A 21541-nucleotide genomic window follows, 5' to 3' on the forward strand; every position below is an offset into this window, starting at 1 on the left:
CATAAATCGTTGTTTTACATTTCTCTGATGTTGACTGATTCTTCGGTCATCTTCTTCTGCCCCAATCTCATTTCCTTTTCATTAGACTTCTTAAAAATCTCAACATGTGGATTCACATGGAAGCTTAGTGCTTCCGGTAGCACTGTGTGAATAGAATATACAGGGTTTCTATGGTATTAACTAAGCAGCTAGTGTGAAACAAGACCCAGTGTATTCACTTCCTGGAGCTGGAGGCTAGACGGTGAAAGACCAAGTGTTCACAGGAATGGTTCCTCCTGAGGGTCTCCAGGAGACTGCATACCAGGCCTCTGTCTGGAGTTTGCTCGTGATCTTGGGGTGCCTTGGCTTGTGGCAGCACAGCTCCAGTCCTATCATGGCATTTGCCCCAAGTGTGTCTCTGGGTGTGCAAATTCCCCTTTGTATGAGGACACCAGTCTTCGCTTTGGGGGCCTACTCTACTTGTCTTAGTGTGCTGGGGCTGCCCTAACACGATACCACACACTGGATGGCTTAAACACGAGAAATTCATTTCCTCACAGTTCTTTCTGGAGGCAAGAAATCCAGGATTGAGGTGTTGGAAGGCTTGGTTACTCCTGAGAGCTCTCTCCCTGGCTTGAGGATGGCCGCCTTCTTGCTGTGTCCTCACATGGCCTTTGTGTGTGCCTCCCTGAGCACTGTCTTCAAGTCTGCCCAAATTTCCTCCTCTCAGAAGGACAACAGTCAGATAAGGGTAGAGCCCACCCTAATAGCCTCATTTTAACCTAATCATCTCTTTAAAGAGCCTGTTTTCAAATACAGTCACTTTCTGGGGCACTAGGGTTTTGGGCTTTATCATGCGGATTTTGGGAAGACACAGTTCAACCCATTAAACCTAACCCCAAGGAGACTTCATGAACAAGAAATCAGATGTAGGATGGCCCCAAGACTGATTAATTCTGTGACTTGGTGATATCACCAAGAATTTAGATCTTTCCAGCTCTCTCTGCTCTTAACACCAGCATCATTTTTTTTTTCATTTTATTTATTTTCAGAAAAACAGTATTCATTATTTTTTCACCACACCCAGTGCTCCATGCAAGCTGTGCCCTCTATAATACCCACCACCTGGTACCCCAACCTCCCACCCCCCCCACCACTTCAAAACACCAGCATCATTTTTTTTTTAAAGATTTTATTTATTTATTTGACAGAGAGAAATCACAAGTAGATGGAGAGGCAGGCAGAGAGAGAGAGGGAAGCAGGCTCCCTGCTGAGCAGAGAGCCCGATACGGGACTCGATCCCAGGACCCTGAGATCATGACCTGAGCCGAAGGCAGCGGCTTAACCACTGAGCCACTTAGGCGCCCACCAGCATCATTTTTAAGACTAGTATCCTTCCTGGTCTGAAGTGGGCTCCAGTTGCCCCAGGAGTTTCCTTCAGAGGGAAAAGCCACATTGTCATATAGTTTTCATGAAGAGTGAGGAAACTTCTCAGAAGCACCAGAGCAGACCGCCGCCCCTTGAGCATCTAATACTCCAGGGCTCACACGCCACCCTTAACCTGTCTCAGGCCAGACTACTGGGCTACCCTGATTGGCCTTGATGACTCTTCACAGTACCATGGGAGCCAGGGTGAGCTTCCCTTGGCGCACGTGTGTATGGAGGAAGCATGGAGACTTGAACAAAGTGGGAGCTCTGACAGGAAGGGGAGATGGAGAAATGGGTGCTAGGAGGCAGCCAACCATGTCTGTTCCAACTGCCTGAAGAATTGTGAAATCTGCTTTTGCTCAGTCGACCTGCACTTCACCTACCTGGCAGTATTACCAGTTACTCTCAGTTGAAAGCTGAGAGTTTGTTAACCAAAGACCAAGAACTGGTATGGCGAGGTTGATGCATCTGATCAACGATGCCTTTTATTCCACGGGGAACCTATTGGGACTTTATAGTCTTACTCTACACACAGTAGTACCAAGTGTGGTTAGTCCACTAACCGCTTCTTAACATACTGGAAGGGAACCATACTGAGTCAGTAGTAATAGTCAATGCTAATATTATAGAAGTCTATCTCAGACCTTTTTCTAATTGCTCTACATAGATTAATCCTTAAAACAACTTTCTTTTCTTTCTTTTTTTTTTTTAAAAAGATTTTATTTATTTATTTGACAGAGAGAGAGATCACAAGTAGGCAGAGAGTCAGGCAGAGAGAGAAGGGGAAGCAGGCTCCCCGCTGAGCAGAGAGCCCGACTCAGGGCTCGATCCCAGGACACTGAGATCATGACCTGAGCCGAAGGCAGCAGCTTAATCCACTGAGCCACCCAGGTGCCCCTTAAAACAACTTTCTAAGGCATAGTCTATGGATAACCCTTTTACATATGAAAAATAGGAGTGCCAAAGGATGGAGTAACGTGTGGCCAATCCATGTCCTGACATGCCTTCTTGCTGGCTCTGGACAGGCTTGGGCTTTAATCCAGATACCACCACTTACTACTTCGCTGTGACCTTTGTCAAGTTATTGGTGTTCTCTGAGCTTCAGTTTCATCATCTCTGAAATGAAAATCACGACACAACCCCAGTCGTAGATGAGTTATGAGTATCAGATGACCTAGTGTATGAAATGCTTAACATCATACCTGTCACATACTCAGCTGTCAGGAAGTGTGAATTATTGGTATTAATGTATAGAGAGCAGAGCTAATAGCCAAATTAAGAGGCACCTGAAGACAAGGAAGAGCCAAAAAGGAGAAAAAAAAATGTATTGTAAAGTGTAACTCTGATGAAAAGCAGTCATCTGGTTCTGATTGGTGTAGCATAGAACAGTCTGTGCCTTTTAGTAGGCCCCAAGATTACCACCAAATTAAAACAGAATTCTAGGGGTGCCTGGGTGGCTCAGTGGGTTAAAGCCTTTGCCTTCAGCTCAGGTCATGATCTCAGGGTCCTGGGATCTAGCCCCGCATCAGGCTCTCTGCTCCGTGGGGAGCCTGCTTCCTCCACCCCCTCTCTCTGCCTGCCTCTCTGCCTACTTGTGATCTCTGTCTGTCAAATAAATAAATAAAAATCTTAAAATAAAAGTAAAATAAAACAGAATTCTAGTGTAAATATTTATAATCATGAAAGTGATCCTGAATGATCTATAAAATATTCAATTGTATTCAGTATATGCTAACCAAACAGGGGAGAATATATTGTAGAATTTAGGTGTTCATTGTTTTTTAAGAACAGTCTGAATCTTGCAAGTGTTTTTTTACCTCCTTTTTAATTTGGCCTCCAAAAATGCAAGAAATGTCAACTCTGTTTTAATCACCATGCAGGATTCTATTTCTTGCACGTCTATGCCTGCTACCTCTCTACCTGGCATTATGTATTAGTCTGTATTCCCTGAACCTGGTGTTTATTTCCATTCTTCATTTTCTTATATTCCCCTAAGCCACCTCACATTTGTTGTGAAACAATGAAGTGTATAAATAAGTAACCAATTTTCAAAACATAAGGATTGCTATTAAGATATTTTTAACAAAACAATACATAATGTGTTCCACATGTACTTTAGATTTAGGAATATTTCACTTAACATCACTGTTTCCCACCAGTGGGTCTCTCCCCATGCTGAACTCCTTTAGTGTAAGTTCTGCCCTGATCATTAGGCCACTTAATCTTACCCGGCCAAGGCATTGCTCCCAACTTTGATTTATGTGCGACTTATCTTCTCGAATGTTCTCTCAGCTCCTAGAGAGTGGTGGACAGTTTCCTAAACCTTTATTGGATTCTCTTGTATGCCTAACACGAGGTCTGTGATTGGGGGCTTTGGCTAACACTTAAGTTGGAAAAGATAGATCTGTTGCTTAGACTGCTGCATTTTGATGGCACTACCCAATTGCTCTCCTCAAGCTACGATGTCTGAACTCTGATAATTCAAAACTGAGTATCAGGTAAGATCTCCCCTACTGAGTGTGAACTTGACTTAAGAATTCTTTGGGTCTCAATTCGCCAGTGACTGTGTCTGTTAAGGTAGAAAACTTTGGAATGCCTCTCTTTCTGACTTCTCTCATTCTGTTCCCTCCACCCTACCCCAGAGAGTTGTGGTTCCCACGTCAGAAACAACTCGTCTCCGATATTTCGTAGAGTTGCTGCTTGAGAAAGGACGACCCCTCATGCTAGTAGGAAATGCTGGGGTGGGAAAAACAGCCTTTGTAAGCGACACGCTGGCAAGTCTCTCCGAGGATTACATCGTGTCCCGTGTGCCTCTCAACTACTACACAACGTCTGCAGCTCTGCAAAGTGAGTCTTCTTCCTGCTTATATTTTTGAAACAAGGCATCAGACATGGTCAAGGCTGGGGCACGTAGCCGGAGGGGGAGACTGCTTTTCTTTAGGCTTTAGACGTTTGGCTTTGGCCTCAGATGAATTTTTGCTTGCCACTAATCGGGGTAAAATATACTTTGTTTCAATATTATGATTCTTGGCTTTTTATATCACAAATGGCTTTATGTGGGTTACTACTCTTTTTTCTTTATTAACCCATGGTGTGTTACTTGTTTCAGGGATACAGGCCTATGATTCATCAGTCTTACACAACCCTCAGTGCTCACCACAACACATACCCTCCCCAGTGTCCATCACCCACCATCTCCTCCCTCCCCTCCTGCAACCCTCAGTTTGTTTCCTAAGATTAAGAGTCTCTTATGGTTTGTCTTCCTCTCTGGTTTCATCTTGTTTCATATTTTTCCCCTCTTCCCGTATGATCCTCTGTCTTGTTTCTCAAAGTCCACATATCAGTGAGATCCTATCAGATAAAGGGTTATTACTTTTAAGAACAGCAAGAATTGGCATCAACGGTGTTCACTGCTTTGCCTCTATACACGTTGGTCATTTTTAATCAGTTTTCTGGAGCCCTAGCAACATAGGACTGTCCACAAGGGAGAGTGCCCTGGTTACCTTTTCAAGTAAGGGATTGATTTAGGAGCACTTCCTTAAAACCATGTTGATGAAATGCCAGGCCATGTGCTGTTAATTAAATCTTAGGAAAATTGTAAGAATAAATTTTAGCCTTTGAATAAACGTATCGGTGTAAACAAAAGAACCACACAGCGTTGGGGCACTCTGAGTTAGGAAGGGTAAGCTAAGTAGACACGGGAAGTGGAGAGAGTGTAGAAAGAGCTGATACTGGCAGAGCGGTCACTGCCAGGAGAGTGTCAGGGTTGTGTTGGTGGTGGGGGCAGTGAAACGCCCTATTATCCAGTAGTTGATTAAACCTGTTGAGTTGCCCTGATTGTGCTGTGTGTGTGTGCACATGCATGCATCCGTGCACATGCATGGGCGTGAATATATGTTGTTACTGTTTTCCTAGCTTTATCAGTAGAGAGTATTAATACATTTTCTTACTGACTGATACCATTAGTTACTCAGCCAAGAGTTAGTTTTGTAATCTCCTAGTGAGGTTTGTCTTCCTTGACCTCATGAGTGAAGCAGGGAAAAAAATCCAACTTGGTGATGTTTCATTTAATTCTTCAGCAAATCGATATTATTTATCTATTTTTCCCAAGGTGGTGTGTCCTGTGCATGGTTTTCATTCACAGATGCAGAAGGAGGGATCACTGTATCACTTGTAAATGGAAGCTGAGGGCTACAATCCCATAACTGAACAAAGTCCTTGACTGTGCGATGAGTCCATCTTGATAATAGCTGAAAGGGCAAAGGCATTGGTGTAAGGGTTAGACGTGGCCTGTTAGCACAGAAAAGAGACCAGTGTATTTGAAAGAAGGTTTGGGTTTCAGACCATCACAGTGGGGTAATATGCAGGCAAAGATGGGATTTGGGAAGGAAAAATCAGTGTAAGCAAACATAGGAGAGAAAATTACAGAAGACATTCAATTAATTGACTTTCCAAAGCACAGGGATGGAGTAGAAGACAGGGAAAGGCTGCAGTGGTGCATTGGAGCTAGACTGTAGATAGAAGGCCCATCTGCTAGGTTTGCCACGGAGTAAGGGGATTTCTGAGACATGAGATTTTTACTGTTAAAATCAGGATAGTTTGGGGCACCTGGGTAACTTGGTTAAGTGTCCAACATTTGGTTTGGGCTCAGATCATGATCTTACGGTCACGAGATTGAGCCCCTAGTTGGGCTCTGCACGGGGTGTGGAGCCTGTTGGACATTCTCTCCTCTCCCCTCTGCCCTTCCCACTGGCACACCCACCCCTGCCCCAGCACACATACATGCTCGCTCGCTCTCAGAAAACAAACCAGGATAGTCCCAGACAATGTGGAATGGATGGTCACTGTCACTGTAGGAAGAGCCAAGATGCAAGCTGAAGGGACTGTACTTCATTTGGTAGGAAATGGTGAGCCATTTATGGGGAGCAAGGACGCAGGCTGTCCTTTGGGAGATGTCTGAGGTGGGGAGACCAGTCCCCCTGCGAAGTACAGCAACTGAATGTAACACTGCTCTGACTAAAATGGTAGAAGGAATGGTGAAAGGGAAGAGACATGAGGTACCATTTACAGGCTGTGGTCAGGCAGATCTGGGAGCAGGAGAGAAAGAAGATACTAAAGCTTGGTTCTTGACTAAGACACTGTTAATCCCACAGAGGAGCTTAGGAGGGAAAAAGGAAGATGTGGGTTGTAGGTGAGGAGGAGGCTTGTTTCGTGTGGGCCGAACATCCAGACACCAGTGGCTGCCAGGAAGTACACCCTTGGAAATGCCAAGTCCGCTGCTTGGAAGATGGCTTTGCTAACTTATTCATGATACACTTCTTTGTTCTTTGATTCACTTAACAAATGGCTTGTTGTGCTCATCATCAGGAATATAGTCATGAACCCGTCCTTGTCCTCAAGCTATTCATAGTCTAGTTGGAGAGTCAGCAGCTATGAGACACTGTATCTTACACACTCGGTTCAGGATTTTCTACCCCCATGGTTTTCTCTCAAGTCCATACAAGTCACTGCGGCACACAAAGAAATGTAAGTTAATGTGTGCACAGGATAGAGTCTATGTACAGCCTTCCTTACACTTGTGCTGTTGGGTGGCCCAAGAAGAGAGGTTTGGGGACTCTCTTTGTGCATAGACGGTCCTGTAGAGGGGATAGGGAAGGACTGAGGGAGCGGGCCGTGGGTTAGAGTGCGTTCGGGGAGCAAAGCGTACAGACCAACAGTGACATGTCCTCAGATTGCTGGCCAGTGTGATGTCCTATGTCAGATGTTGACTATCCAGAAAAGGAGAGGCGGGGTGAGCTCTGCCACTAGGAGGGAGGTTGGCAGAAAAGCATGACATAGAGTCAGTGACCAGAGGGTCATCACTGATACCAGCCTGCGCAGTTAATACTTGAAGACTTAGGAGTGGATGAAATGGACAGAAGATGAAAAATGAGGGAAAAGAAAGACAAAGGACAGAAAGTGACATTTTGTCTGATGGGTGGGCAACATGATGCATTTGTTCCAGGAATTCTTGAGAAACCTCTAGAGAAAAAAGCTGGTCGTATCTATGGTCCAGGAGGAAATAAGAAATTAGTTTATTTCATTGACGACATGAATATGCCCGAAGTGGACCCCTATGGCACAGTGCAGCCCCACGCTCTGATTCGGCAGCACATCGATTACGGACACTGGTAAGCAGTCCTCTGCATCTTACTCTCTCCTGAAATCTAATTATTGTTTTTATGGGTGAGTTCTGAAGAAGAAAATTACCCCAATCTCTTCCTCTTTTGAGGAGGATTTTCTGTGATAACTTTTGGGTTTCACTTTAGATTCCCTTTTCATCATCATAAATGCAGTAGGTTCCCTCTGTATCTTGGGACAAATTGGATTGAAAAGTGTCTTAGACACATGACTGTCTAGTTGAAGCATTGAACTCACAGATTTGTTAACTCGCACTAAGGTACTTAAACACCTGACCTCACTCTGCGAGATGTCACTGTTAGGTAATGTCTGGGTGTTGCTTTGTGTCCATTCCTTCCGTTACCTAGAGGGAGAGCCCCCAGCCTCGCCGGAAACAGGGTCCCATGGGAATCCCTAGGCAGGAGCAGCACGTATTGATTGAGCTCCCTGTGTTGATTCTGGAGTCAGAGGAGCTGTGAAGACTTCTGTTTCCTCAGCTTTGGTGTCTGTGTCTCTGAGTTGAGGCTAATATGCCCAACGTCACAGAATGATTATATGTATGAGGAAGTCCTGCATAAACGGGGGGGGGAGGTTGTTGTGTTGTCATCTTCAGGTTTTGGGCCTACAGTCCTGTTGGCTGTCTTTCAGGTACGACAGACAGAAGGTGATGCTTCGAGAAGTCCACAGCTGTCAGTATGTTGCCTGCATGAATCTGATGGTGGGCAGCTCCACAATCAATCCTCGACTCCAGGTAGGGGTGGAGTCCTGCCGGCTCCTAACTGGCCCAAAGAAAAACCTCACACATTGTAGACTGTGATTCCTGATGCTTTTCCTACAGACTAGGGCTCCTACCAGACTTTTGGTGAAGTGCGTAAGCTTTTTTTAATTTAATTTTATTTATGTTTTTGTTTCTTTTAATTATGTTCAGTAGCTTTTGCCTTTTCCAATAGACCATTTTTAAAGAGCAGGTACAGGTTTACAGACTGTTTGAGCAGTTTTAGTTGAAAGGACTGCAGAGAGTTTCCACAATACCCTCTCCCTCCCATAATACCCTCTCCCCCTCCTCCTACCTCACTCTACCCTATTATGAGCATCTTGCATGAGTGTCCTGCCTTTATTAGAGTTGATGAACCAATTTCAATCCATTATTATTGACCAAAGGCCAAAGTTTACACGAGAGTTCATTCTTTGTGTTGTATATTCTGTGGGTTATGGCAAATGCAGAATGCCAAGTATCGCCATGAAAATAGCAGACTGAATAGTTTCACTGTGCAGAAACTCCCCTGGACTCCTCCTGATCATCTCTCCCTCCCTCCGGAATCCCTGTCTACCAGCTGGTCCTTTCCTTGTCTCCATAGTTTAGCCTTTTCCAGAATGTCACATAGTTGAAATCCCATAGGATGAGGTCCTTTCAGATTGGCTTATTTCACTTGGCTTAAATAGACATTTAAGCTTTCTCCATATCTTTTCTTTGCTTGATAGGTCATTTTTTTTTAACCACTATGTAATAACATCCATCATATTTGTGTACCAGTTTTTTGACCCATTCACCTGTTGAAGGATGCCTCGCTCATTTTCACATCTTGGAATAAGGAATAAAGCTGATAAAAATATTAACGTGCATGTTTTGTATGTGCATATAACCTTTTAATAACAACACCCCCCACCACCTGTAACATACATAAAACAACACTATACGACAGTAAGTGTTGCTTACTCCCTCATCTGGAATCAGCTGGGGGTCCACTGGGTGACTCTCCATCAGCCAAGGTGTGGTGGCTTTGACTAAAATGGTAAGGACAGGGTGGCTCAGCTTCCTGGGTCTCTCATTCATCAATAGGCTTGCACAATTCATGGCGAAGGTAGGGCCTTAAGGGAGCAAGTGGAAACACACAGGCTTCTGACAGTGACTGGCGCGGTGTCAGTTCCGCCCCATTCTGTTGGCTCAATCCTATAGCCAGGCCCAGAGTTGGAGAGGAAGGTACCACTGTAACAGGGCAGGGAGCATGGAATACAGGAAGGGATTACCAAAAAAATGGAGGGGGGAGCAGCTTTTTTTGTTTGTTTGCAATCTAATGGTACCATTATAATCCCTATTATATGTAACTCTTAGATTTCTTTTGTTTTTCAGAGACATTTCACTGTGTTTGCATTCAACTTTCCATCTTTGGAGGCGCTGCAAACCATCTATAGCCAAATTCTTAACTTCCATTTTCAGCAGCAAGCCTTTGGCCCATCAGTTCTCAGGAGTGGGCCCTCTTTGATACAGGCAACAATCAGGTTCCATCAGATGATGACGCATAACTTTTTACCCACAGCTGTTAAATTCCACTACCTCTTTAATCTGAGAGACCTATCAAACGTCTTCCAGGTACCTGGTGGCTCTGGATTCTTGGTGGCATCTTGGGTGGAGGAATGATTCTGGTAATATTAATGTTGTTCAGTTATGGAACTTAGTTCAAGGTGATGCTGTGTACTGTGGCCTATATTCTTGGATGTTGCATCATAAACTCCTCTGAGAAGTCTGTATGGCAGGTTTATTCCCATTTTACCGATGGGACTAGTGGGTTCCCTCGGGTTGTGCAGAGACTTAGCTGCAGAAGCAAGGGCAGGAGTCTGACTCCCTTTCTGTGTAAATATCAGAGTGCCTCCTTTTGGGCCAAGGGAGGGGGACCATTTGTTATTTTTTCTTATTTATACAATATCATTTTTAAACATACATCAAGAGAAACATCACCATTTCTTACACCATTAGGTTGTTTTGACTTGACCTTGACTCTTAATGGACTTAGCTGGTAAAAGGACAGTGTTTCTGTATTTGTTTAGAAAGGAAATTCCAAAGAGGGAATTGAAACCAGAATTTTAAAAAAATAAAAAGTGAACTGGTGTGATCTACCCTCTACAGTGAAAGCAGTTGGAGGGCTATTTATGGCCTGAGGTTCTTTGTGAGAGAGGTAGTGGAGAATTTCAGGAGACTTCTTTAGATTTGGTGATTTTTGCTTCTTTATATTTTTGTAAGCCTCTTTTCTAAATCACTGCAAATGCCTTAAAACCATAACACTGTGTCAGACAGCAGGTTCCTGAGAACATGGACCACTCACTCATTCTCATTGCTGTGTTTCTAGCACCCCTGCAACAACTCTGCTCGTTACAGTGTTGTTTAAAAGCCGATTTAAAAAAATATATATGATTTATTTATCAGCGTGAGAGAGCAGGCAGGGGGAGGGGCAGAGGAAGAATCCAATCTCAAGTAGATGCTGGGCTGAGCACGGAGGCCGACATGGGGCTCCATCTCCTGGCCCCGAGATCGTGACCCGAGCTGAAAGAGTCTGATGCTTAACTGACTGAGCCCCCCAGACACCCCGAAGCTGATTTTGGGAAGGAAAGCAATAGGTGATAAGGGATCAGAGGCTTGTTCATGGCCTCTGGCAGCTACTCCTGGCACCAGCAGCTGATGAAACTTTGTAACTACTCGCAACTTTGTAACTACTCGCCTGCACCTTGCTGTGCTCTCCTCTGAGTCCAGAGCCAGCTGACTCTCTCCAGAAGGAGTGGGTCCCTATGAATCCGAGATACTGACCCTCTGTGTGGGCGGGGGGTGGGGAGTGAGAATGGTTCGGGGGCTAGTTCTGGATCTACCCACAAAACGTGATTTCAGTCAGTTCACTTTTGGTCTCATATTCTTCATCTGCTAAATGGAAGGGTTAGATTGACAGATACCAAAGGGTTTTAGGATTAAAAAATGTTGATCCTCTAACATTCATGTTAGCTCTTTGTACTTCGATTTGGGAAACTTCATCGGTTGGAGACTTGATAGATGCAAGTCCTCCGATGAGCTACTTATTTCCTTGGTGGCTTGTGAGATACAGTCTTACCTACTTTCTGAACCTGGGTCTAATGGTAGTCAGTTTTTAAGATGTTACTTATCAGAGAGTAAAAACTACTATTATAATAATTCTATTTAGAGTACTTCTTCTAACTTAAGTTGCTGAATTTAGTGTACAGTTAAAGTGTTAAAGGAAAAGAATATTGTGGAATGTCATCAGTTTCCGAATTTTTAATTCTTCCCATTCTTGTCTTGTAGGGGATTTTATTTGCTTCCCCTGAATGTTTAAAATGTCCGAATGATTTAATCCGCCTGTGGCTGCACGAATCTTCTCGCGTGTATGGAGACAAACTGGTAGACCCAAAGGACTGTGATTTATTTCAGAAAAAAATGCTGGAAATGGCTTGTAAATATTTTGAAGTAAGTGTGTGGGATGTCAGCGGTCACTCTGGTCGGGCAGTCTGGCGTTGGGGCAGAGTCAGCTAAGGATGTGAAGGAACTGTGCACGTGCTGACCCTGCCAGAGCAGGCAGGATTCCAGAATGTACCCCGTCTGTACTTGGGAACGTTCCGCCCAGCAACTCAGACTGACCTGCAGGTTCTTCCTCTGATGGGCCACTGTGCTTCCAGATGAACCGCTCTGGATGGCTGACATGACCCGATCTTTGTCTCCCTTCTTCTGCAGGGTATAGACAGTCCCATGCTGCTTCAGCCACCCCTCGTCTATTGCCACTTCGCTCACAGTGACCCCGATCCGTGCTACCTGCCGGTGAGGGACTGGGAGGTGCTGAAGACGGTGCTCACGGAGGCCTTAGACAGCTACAATGAGCTGAATGCTGTCATGCCCCTGGTGTTCTTTGAAGACGCCATGCAGCATGTGTGAGTTGACAAGTCATAATGCTTTTTCACAGAGTAAAAATGGCGAGGTCTCCACAGTCATTGTGCTTCTGCGGATCGTACTCAGTACTCCAAGCTGGTCGTCGCCTGTCTCTTGTTTGCCATACAGTATGAAACCGCAAGTGTCTCTCTCAGTTACATCCTCATCTTAATCATGTCTGAGGCCAGTGCACTATTTTCTGAAACATCATCACAGCCATAAATTTATTCTATTTCACTCTAGCCCTGATAGGTAAGAATATTGAGAAAGAGAAAGGCATGTGACTCCCTCAAAGCCATAAGGTTCCTACCCAACAGAAACAGGATGAACTGAAACTGCTGGTCATTGAGGAAGCATGTTTATTGAGTGCCTACTGAGTGCTAAGCAGGTTTGCTTAGGAGTACCAGCCAGTTTGCTACTCTGGTACAAATTTAAAAAAGAAGGGGGCATGTTTTCTTGGCAGATAATGAGACAGATGCCACTATCCTGATGTAGAGCTTGGCTGATAAGGCTCAGTCTCATCTCCTAGACTGGGCGCTTTGTGCAGTGCACAGATCTTGCAACCATCCACAGCCCCCTTGCTGTCAGACATTGTTCTATGTACTGATGATACAACAGCAAACAAGATAGTCTAGTCCTTACTCTAGCTGAGCTTAGATTTTAGTGATGCCGATGAACATTTATAAAGACATAAGCAAGCAGGATGGCAGAAAGTGATGTGTCTCGCTGAGAAATAGATTCTGAGAAATAAATATGGGTATTCCCATAAAAGATCTGGGTATCTCAATGAGGAGGTGGCATTTGAGGTAATATCAAATGGTAAACAGGAGCTAAGCCTGGAAAGATCTGGAGGAAGAACATTCTAGGCAGGGTCATATTTTATATGGCCCCAAGGCTGAATGTTCAAAAACAGAAAAGGGGGTCATCAGGGCTGGAGAATGGTGAAAAAGTAGAGAGCCATATTCGACAAGCATGGAAATGCCAGAACAGGTCTTACTGACATGGTATTTCCCTGTAACCGGAGGAAGGAGATTCCATTTTATTTTAAGTGTGGTGAGAAGCTTTTCAACAGATGTTGGCATGGGAATGACTTCATTTGTGGAAGAGTCTCAGCAGCTGGCTGTTGTTGCTGCCGCTGTGTGGACAGCTGGGTGCGTCCTCATGTCCCTCTCTTTGTCACCATGATTCGTCACTAGCTGTATTAGTTTACTGGAGTTGTCATACCAAACTACCACGTATGGGTGGTTTAGAAAAACAGCTATTTATTGTTGCACAGTGGAGGAAGAAGTCTGAAAAGGAGATGACCGAGAGCCATGCTCCCTCTGCAGGTACTGGGAAGAATCTGTTCCAGAATTCTCTGCCAGCGTGGGGCAGCGTAACTCCTGCCCTCACATGGCCTGCCCCCGCTGTGTGTGCCTGGGTCCACATTTCTCCTGTTTATCAGGACACGGGTTGTAGTGGATAAGGGGCCCACCACACTCCAGAATGATACTGTCTTGTCTTCACCAAGTACTTCCTCAGTCACCCTATTTCCAGATATGCTTATATTCAGAGGTATTGGAGGTTAGGACTTTAATATGTGAATTTGGGGAGATGCCATATTTGGAAAGCAGCGCTGGCCTTGCCCACAAGTGATATTTGGGCAAAGATTAAAATAATGAAATCATGGTTAAAAATGAGTCAAGAAAGGAGGAAGTATGGTAAGAAGGAAATTTGAAGAGACACACCAGAAGGGTAGAAAGTTCCATTTTCATGAGTGGCAAAGAAAAAGTTGGGAGGCCTCCCCACTGTGAGTTATCGGAAGTATGTTAAGTATTGATTGCTTCACCGATCCCTTTCCAGCAGCAGTCCGCCGATGGCACACATACAGCTTGTAGTTAGAATCTATGACTGTGGTGCTGATTGAAGTGTTAGTGACCCTGCTCCTGCTTGGGTTAGGACACTGACTGTGAACGCAAGTCATGGGGCGGGAGAAAGAGTTGGCCCCAAGGGCAAGAGTCTTCCCACTGATCTTTCCTCATGGGCTTCTCAGGGGCCTTCAGCAGAAGGCCATTGCCTTGATCAAGGATCGTGAGCTCTCAGCTGATTGACTCAGGGTTAGAGATGTGCTCTCAGAATGTGCCCTTGAAGTCTTGTAGAAAGGAACGTTGCTGCTTCGAGAAGCGGGTGAGACCCAAACCTCAAAGCATCCATTAAATCCAAAGGAAAACTCTGCCTGGTAACTTCGGGGTTCATTTGCCTCATAGTATTTTATGGCTTTCCTGAGGTAGTTTCCTTGTGTGGTCATGGGAAGTCCCCCTCACGGACCAGCTCTGGCTCTCATGATGACCCACCTCTAGTTATTGATGGTTTGCAGCTGAGATGTGGGTCCTGGTGTAAGTGACCCCAACCTTGCTTTTTCACAAAGCGCTTTTGTGAAGAGTCATCTAGGCCTATCAGTCAAGGCCGGAAATTTACATTCACTTGAGGAAAGCAACCTGAACCTAATAGCCTGGTGTCTCCTTTGTTCCATTTGGGTATCTGTATGCTTCTATTTCAGTTGTTTTCTTTTCTCATTATTTATAACATAATTATGACCTATTTCTTCAACCAAGATGGTAAGATCAACTTACTCCTAACTATAAAATGTAGCAATAATATCAGTAGCTCAGTCATTTAGAATCTCTTCAGTAACAGAACAAGGGATTAGTGGGCCATGCTGGATTCTGAAGGTTTCAGTAAATTTTCTGGAGGGCTCGAGGACAGACAAAGCTTTGGTGCAAAGGAAGGAAGAATCCTACAGGCAAGTGCTAAAACTGCATCAAGTAAATCACATGTAAGATGTTCATTGGCCTAAAAAAAATCCAGTCTTTCCAAAGTAATTCTGCAGCCGAAGTTTCTGGCATGAAGACATTCTCCCTTTGATGTTCGCTGCACAGGCTGCCTAAAGTTCGGGTAAAGTTCGGGTTTCTCTTGCTAGTCACCCTCGAAGCCTTGCAGAAGGGCCTTGTCTATGGACAGTAGGATGCAGTGAGAGTCCCAGAAGTGATTTCCACAGGGACAGCGGCTTAGGCATCCGGTGTGAGGGGCCTCTTTGCTTCATGGGGAAGCAGATGAACGAGGACTAAAGATATAAAATAAATACTCAGATTTTGTGTCAAAAATCTGTAAACAAACCAACAAACAAAAACTCGAGGCAGCCCCCGGGCCCTTCAGTCTTCTGCTCCCACCGGCGTGCTGTCTCCGAGCAGGTGTCGCATCAGCCGAATCCTTCGGACCCCTGAGGGTCACGCGCTCTTGATTGGTGTGGGCGGCAGCGGCAAGCAGAGCCTGTCCCAGCTGGCGGCTTACATCTGCGGCCTCGACGTCTTCCAGATCACTCTGACGGAAGGCTTTGGAATCCAAGAACTTCGGGTGAGTAGAGTGGGAGCAACCCTTCCCTCCTCCTGCCCGGTGGGTAAAGCCAGAGCTGGTAGTGTTCCCACGTCAGCTCCGACTCCCAGATTGGGCCAAGGCTTCCCCAACCAAGAGGGAAAACTTTTGGGGGGATTTAGTTACATTTATCTGTTTCTCCTTCATGGTAAATAAAGTAATCATGAAATTCGTAAATGTTTATAGGTATATAAACCTGTAAGCAAAGAAAAAGTTGGGAGACCTCCCCACTGTAAGTTATCAGAAGCATGTTAAATATTGACCCAGCTTGGAAAATATTTTATTGCATACTTGTTTACAACAGGGGGCACCTGGGTGGTGCAGGGAGTTGAGAGTCTGATTCTTGGTTTCAGCTCCGGTTGTGATCTCAGGGCGGTGGGATTGAGCCCCACCTTGGGCTCCGCTCTTAGTGTGAAGTCTGCTTGGGTTTCTCTCTGCCTCTCCCTCTTCCCCACCTCCCTGTGTGCTCTCTCTCTCTCTCAAATAAATGAATATATCTTTTTTTTTAAAAAAAATAGTTTAAATACTTGCTTACAACAGATGTAGTTTTTCCTTTGTATCGACCACGCCTGCTGTCCCGCGCTGTAAGTACTCCCCTACGTTGGAGGGGGAGAGAAAGATACCACCTTTACAGGTCCACTTTAGATGAATCACGAAAATAAAACGTGATGAGAATCTATTCAGGAAACGCTCATGGGCTTTTAAAAGTCGGCTTTTTCATCACAACAGTACTTATACAATAGTATTCAGAGTTTGTGGCAAGGGAAATGTAGGTGAAATGCTACCACTTTTCAACCCAAAAAGAAAACAAATCTCGTGCTTTCAGTATTATAAAACAAAGCTAAATAATAAAACCGTTTTCAATGAAATAGTTGTGGAAATGAGCAGAGTCTTCTTTTTACTGCGTTGCTCGGCAAGGACGTCACCAAACGCATTTTCAGTCTCTTCGGAGGGAGCTGTCCGTCAGCCGCCCATTGTCATCCCTATGCTTCATTAAGCCACGAACATGGCGCTCATCACTAAATGCCAGAAAAGGAGGTGATGTCATGCTGTTTGCCCCCCATGCGGGATCACGGAGCGGGAAGGATGTGTGAACAGGGAAAGCTCCCGCATTAGAGTTACTGAGCTCTTCCCAGCCCTCACACACATCCTCCCCACGTCGCATCAGCACTTGAACAGCGTGTGAATGATGGCCTCCTTTCCTTACAGGTAGATCTTGCCAATTTGTACATCAGAACTGGAGCCAAGAACATGTCCACTGTGTTCCTGCTGACAGATGCCCAGGTTCTAGATGAGAGCTTCCTCGTGCTGATTAATGACTTGCTGGCATCAGGTGATTAAACCAACACATTCCTTGAAAGATCTTCCCCAGTGACAAATTATCTGCAGTTGCAGTGAACTTTAAAGAGAGATAATTTGTCTTTGAGATGTTTGCTGGGGCAGTCTTTGGGGAGAAACCTATAAACCTAACTAATTTGAGGTGTATCGCTTTCTTAGTTTGCTTATGGATGTGAGGTGCCTTAGAGGAGCCTTCAGTGAAGTAAATGTTATTCCTACACGGACAAGCTTGGTGGGTGTGTCCAGGAGAGCTTGTCCTCAGTGGGGGGTGTGTCTCGTAAATGGAAACAAAACAAAACAAAACAAAAAAACCACCTTTCTGGTTCCCAATTCTTCATCCTTTAAATTGAACTTTGTATGATAAAACATTCCAAGCACCGAAAAGTCCTATCTAAAATTCAAATTGTGAATGTCTCTCAGTAATTTTCCTCATTCCTTTGGGGGCAGGAGAAATCCCTGATCTGTTCAGTGATGAAGATGCAGACAACATAATTTCTGGGATTCGTAATGAAGTTCGTGGTCTAGGCATGGTGGACTCCAGAGAAAACTGCTGGAAATTCTTTCTGGCCAGGGTGCAGCTACAGCTCAAAGTAAGAAACCCTAGTTTGCTTGCATAGTATTTAAAACCTGTTCTTGGAATCATGACACGGTTCTGTTTCCGGATCCATATGAGGGGTCTGAATTGCAGACATTCGTTTTAAAAGGACATTTGCCTTTTCACGTGTGCCCACATCTGGAGTAGACCTTCCCGAAGTGTCCCGTAATGCTGGGCACCTGCAAAACATGGGTCCAAGCAGACAGCGCAGCGCTCACTCGAGCTGGACGTGGTCTCTGTCCAGGAGGAGCTGACGCTGCTCCTGCAGGGAAGGGCCCTCACCAGCAATGATCCTGCAGGACAGTTGGGGTAGTGACTCAGGTTACAGGCGGCATCCCTCTCTGCACCGGGCTCTGCTGGAGGAGGTGTTCTGCCTGCATCAGGCATGGGCCGGAATCCACGGAGAAGCAGTGGGTGGGGAGGAACCTTCAGGGAGAGAAAATGGCATTTATGTATGAGGAAGGTTGGACTGGACAGGATGCCTTCAGAGAAACCCAAGATGGGTCCCAATGACTGCAACACAGGGGGAAGGAGGGAGATCAGGCTGGAAAGTAAATTAGGATGAGCAGGGCGCTGAAAATCATGAAGGGTGCGGCGGAAGAGGTTTAAATTACAGACCTGAGTTATGTCAGAACTTTAAGGCAAGCCAGATGCTGGAGGCTGGAAGTTCTTCCCTCCAGATGACTTGGTACGTCAGTGGAGCGCTCAGGGCTATAATGTAACCAAATACTAGAAGCGCCTCTCACCTCCCGGCAGGAAGCCAACTGAAGGCAAAATCCGGCTTCCTGGTATAGAAATGGGTAGTAACTTAGACAAATTTCCCCTTCACTGCTACTTCTAGTATTCTGGGTCCATCAAGCCCAGGCCGCAGGGGAGCCTGGAGCCCCCAGGAAAAGAGGATGGGGCAGCATGTTAGCCGGGAATACACCTCCCTGGAGGTAGGAGTGTTGGTAAGCTGCTCGGCTGCTCTATTCTTAAATTCCACATTAATCTTCCTGAGCAGTTCTGGGCTGATGTGAGATCAGAATTTATGGTTCAGTTGCCCAAAGAGTTTTATCCCCATCAACATGTTACTAAGAATACTTTCGCCGGGTCGTAACAAGGCCAGAGTTTTCTCCCTGTTCCGGGGCGGTACATTTAGATCACATTGTCTTTATGAAATACAAAAACAAGTACAATAAAAGAACATGAGATGGTAATGTTCTACATCACTGACTATCGAGGTCTGTTCCTCAGCGCAACAAAATCAACATCACCTAGAAACTGTTTTTAAAATGCAGGTCTTGGGGCGCCTGGGTGGCTCAGTGGGTTAAAGCCTCTGCTTTCAGTTCAGGTCATGATCTCAGGGTTCTGGGATCAAGCCCCGCATCGGGCTCTCTGCTCAGCAGGGAGCCTGCTTCCCTTCCTCTCTCTCTGCCTGCCTCTCTGCCTACTTGTGATCTCTGTCTGTCAAATGAATAAATAAAATCTAAAAAAAAACCAAAAAACCATTCTACTTAAAAAAATAATAAAAATAAAAATAAAATGCAGGTCTTGGGGTGCCTAGGTGACTCAGTGGATTAAGCCTCTGCATGGTCTCAGGGTCCTGGGATTGAGTCCTGCATCGGGCTCTCTGCTCAGCTTCTCCCTCTCTCTCTGCCTGCTGCTTTGCCTGCTTGTGATCTCTCTCTCTGTCAAATAAATAAATAAAATCTTTTAAAAAAATGTATTAAAAATGCGGGTCCTGCAGTCCCACCCCTGACCTGTGGAATCAGAAACTCTGCACGGCATGCACAATGTACGTTGTAGTGAGCCCTCCAGGCAATGCTGAGGCCTGCTGAAATTTTGAGAGCTATTGTTTGAAATAATGCAAGGCTGCCTGGGTGGCTCAGTCAGTTAAGCATTGACTCTTGATTTCAGCTCAGGTCATGACCTCAGGGTCGTGAGGTCAAGCCCCGTGTCAGGCTCCCAGCGGGTGTGGAGCCTGCTTTGGGATTCTCTCTCTCCCTCTGCTCCTACCCATCTGCTCAATCTCACACTCTCTGTCACTTTGCGGGGGGGGAGCTAAAGTAAGCGCCCTTTACAATGTCTTTTATACACACCTTCACTTGCTTCTTGTGGGATAAATTCCTAGGAAGGGTATTGCTAGGTTCAATAGATGTAGCCAGTAGTGGTTTTAAAATGCGTCTGACAGTTCTTCGGCGTGCTTCTTACTCACAGGCAGGGTCTCAGTCCTCTCTTGTTGAATCAGGGTAGGCTTGTGAGTGTGGGACTACAGGCAGGACACTGAGGAACTTGGGAGGCTCAGCTCCAAAGGGCCACTTTTGCATTGACTTACACATGGTTTTGTTTATCAGAGTTCACTGTACACCATGCAGTTCATCTTAACATATGTGCTACGTGTATTTTGCCTGTCATCATTTATCTTTTAAGTGTATATATGGTTCGAATTTGTTTATAACTTAAAGTTTTTTATTAGTTGGATCAGTGTTTTCCTTTACGGATTTAGAGGGATTTGTGAATTCTTAGCAGAGTCTTCCTCTCCAGGATGATAAAACTCGTCACTATAGCAGCATTTAGAACTCAACTGGGCAGCAGATAAAATATCAACAATTGAAAGACCCGTGCTTTCTGGTCTGCTCCTTCTGCCGGTGCTCTTCCCGGTGCTGCCTGCCCCGTGAGTGCCACACACACGCAGTGGGGTCTGTGTTCGCAGGAAGGAGGGGGTGGGCAACCTTGGGGGGCTCTGGTAGGAAACCAAGGCTTCCTCTGCAGACCCTAAGCTGACCTCATAGTGGCCCTGTGTATCACCTGCCACCTCTGCCTCCCAGGGAGTCAGAGGAAGTGGATTTGCTGATCTCATCACATGATCTTTATGAATAAAATTAGAAATGTTTTTGAGATAGCCACAGAACCCATCATACCAGTACCTCTGTGCTTTACGTTGAAAACTTGACGACATCTAGAATATATCTATTATCATATATGGTATGGAGGGAGTAGAGAGGTTTCAGGTTATTTTTTTTCCAAAATAGTGACTTTTCATCTTAACACCATGTTTTCTTATGTACTGATTTAGAGTAATAAACTTTTATTATACGTCCTACCTGGTCTATTTCTAGATCCTCTGTTTTCTTGTTAAGTCTGTGTACTACCAGTCCCAGCCTTGTACTGTGTAAATTATTAAGGTTTTATTACACATTCTTATATTAAATATCCCACTGTTCTTGTCTAGTTTTTCTTTGTTCTCACATGTCTACACATCTAGAAAAATATCAGGGTCATTTTTTTCCAATTCTAAATACATTCCATTTTAATTTTGATTGAAATTATGCTGATGACTTATTTTATATTTGGGAGAACTTAATCTTCATTATATAAAGTTTTCTCCAGAAAGAAAGTTTCTTTCATAAGGTTTTCTGATGGTGTATTTTTTTGTATATAGGAGAGCTATTGATTTTTAATTTTAAACCCACTACGTTTATAACCAGCCTCCCTGGTAGTTTCTGTTAGTTGGTTGCTATCACATAGCCTACAGGTAATATTTTGTCTTTTTTAATATTCTATTTATCTACTTTCCTCCCTCATTGCATTGGTAAATCTACTGAACATTAAATAATTATGGTCATGGAAATTTTGTCTTCATTTTTACATTAATAAGGATGTTTCTGATATTTCACTATTAGGTCTTATGCATTGGCTATATCTTGTCAAGGAAAGTATCTGTTAATTCCTTTTCAGCATCTATTGAGATAATTATATGGTTTTGCTCCCAGAACTTACTAATATTCATGCAGTACAGATGGATGTACAGAAATTTTACATTTTTGTACTGTTTGAAGCCCCTCAGTCTTGGGATGTCTGGGTGTCTCCATTGGTTAAGTGTCCGACTCTTGGTTTCTGTTCAGGTCAGGATCTCAGGATCCTGGGATGGAGCTCTGCACTCAGCA

At 44.7% G+C, this 21541-nt stretch overlaps 1 protein-coding gene across 1 annotated transcript in view; it reads left to right on the forward strand.

Moving 5' to 3' along the window:
• Nucleotides 1–21541, forward strand: part of DNAH11 (dynein axonemal heavy chain 11) — a 324415-nt gene that overhangs the window by 169626 nt on the left and 133248 nt on the right. The window contains exons 46-54 of the mRNA XM_044246194.1: nucleotides 4050–4254; nucleotides 7412–7577; nucleotides 8215–8317; nucleotides 9698–9937; nucleotides 11651–11812; nucleotides 12077–12270; nucleotides 15499–15661; nucleotides 16889–17012; nucleotides 17465–17607. Of these exons, the coding sequence (XP_044102129.1) occupies nucleotides 4050–4254; nucleotides 7412–7577; nucleotides 8215–8317; nucleotides 9698–9937; nucleotides 11651–11812; nucleotides 12077–12270; nucleotides 15499–15661; nucleotides 16889–17012; nucleotides 17465–17607 (1500 nt within the window). The remainder of the gene's footprint in view (nucleotides 1–4049; nucleotides 4255–7411; nucleotides 7578–8214; nucleotides 8318–9697; nucleotides 9938–11650; nucleotides 11813–12076; nucleotides 12271–15498; nucleotides 15662–16888; nucleotides 17013–17464; nucleotides 17608–21541) is intronic.

Source organism: Neovison vison, chromosome 4, assembly GCF_020171115.1.
Source record: "Neovison vison isolate M4711 chromosome 4, ASM_NN_V1, whole genome shotgun sequence".
Lineage (NCBI taxonomy): Eukaryota > Metazoa > Chordata > Mammalia > Carnivora > Mustelidae > Neogale > Neogale vison.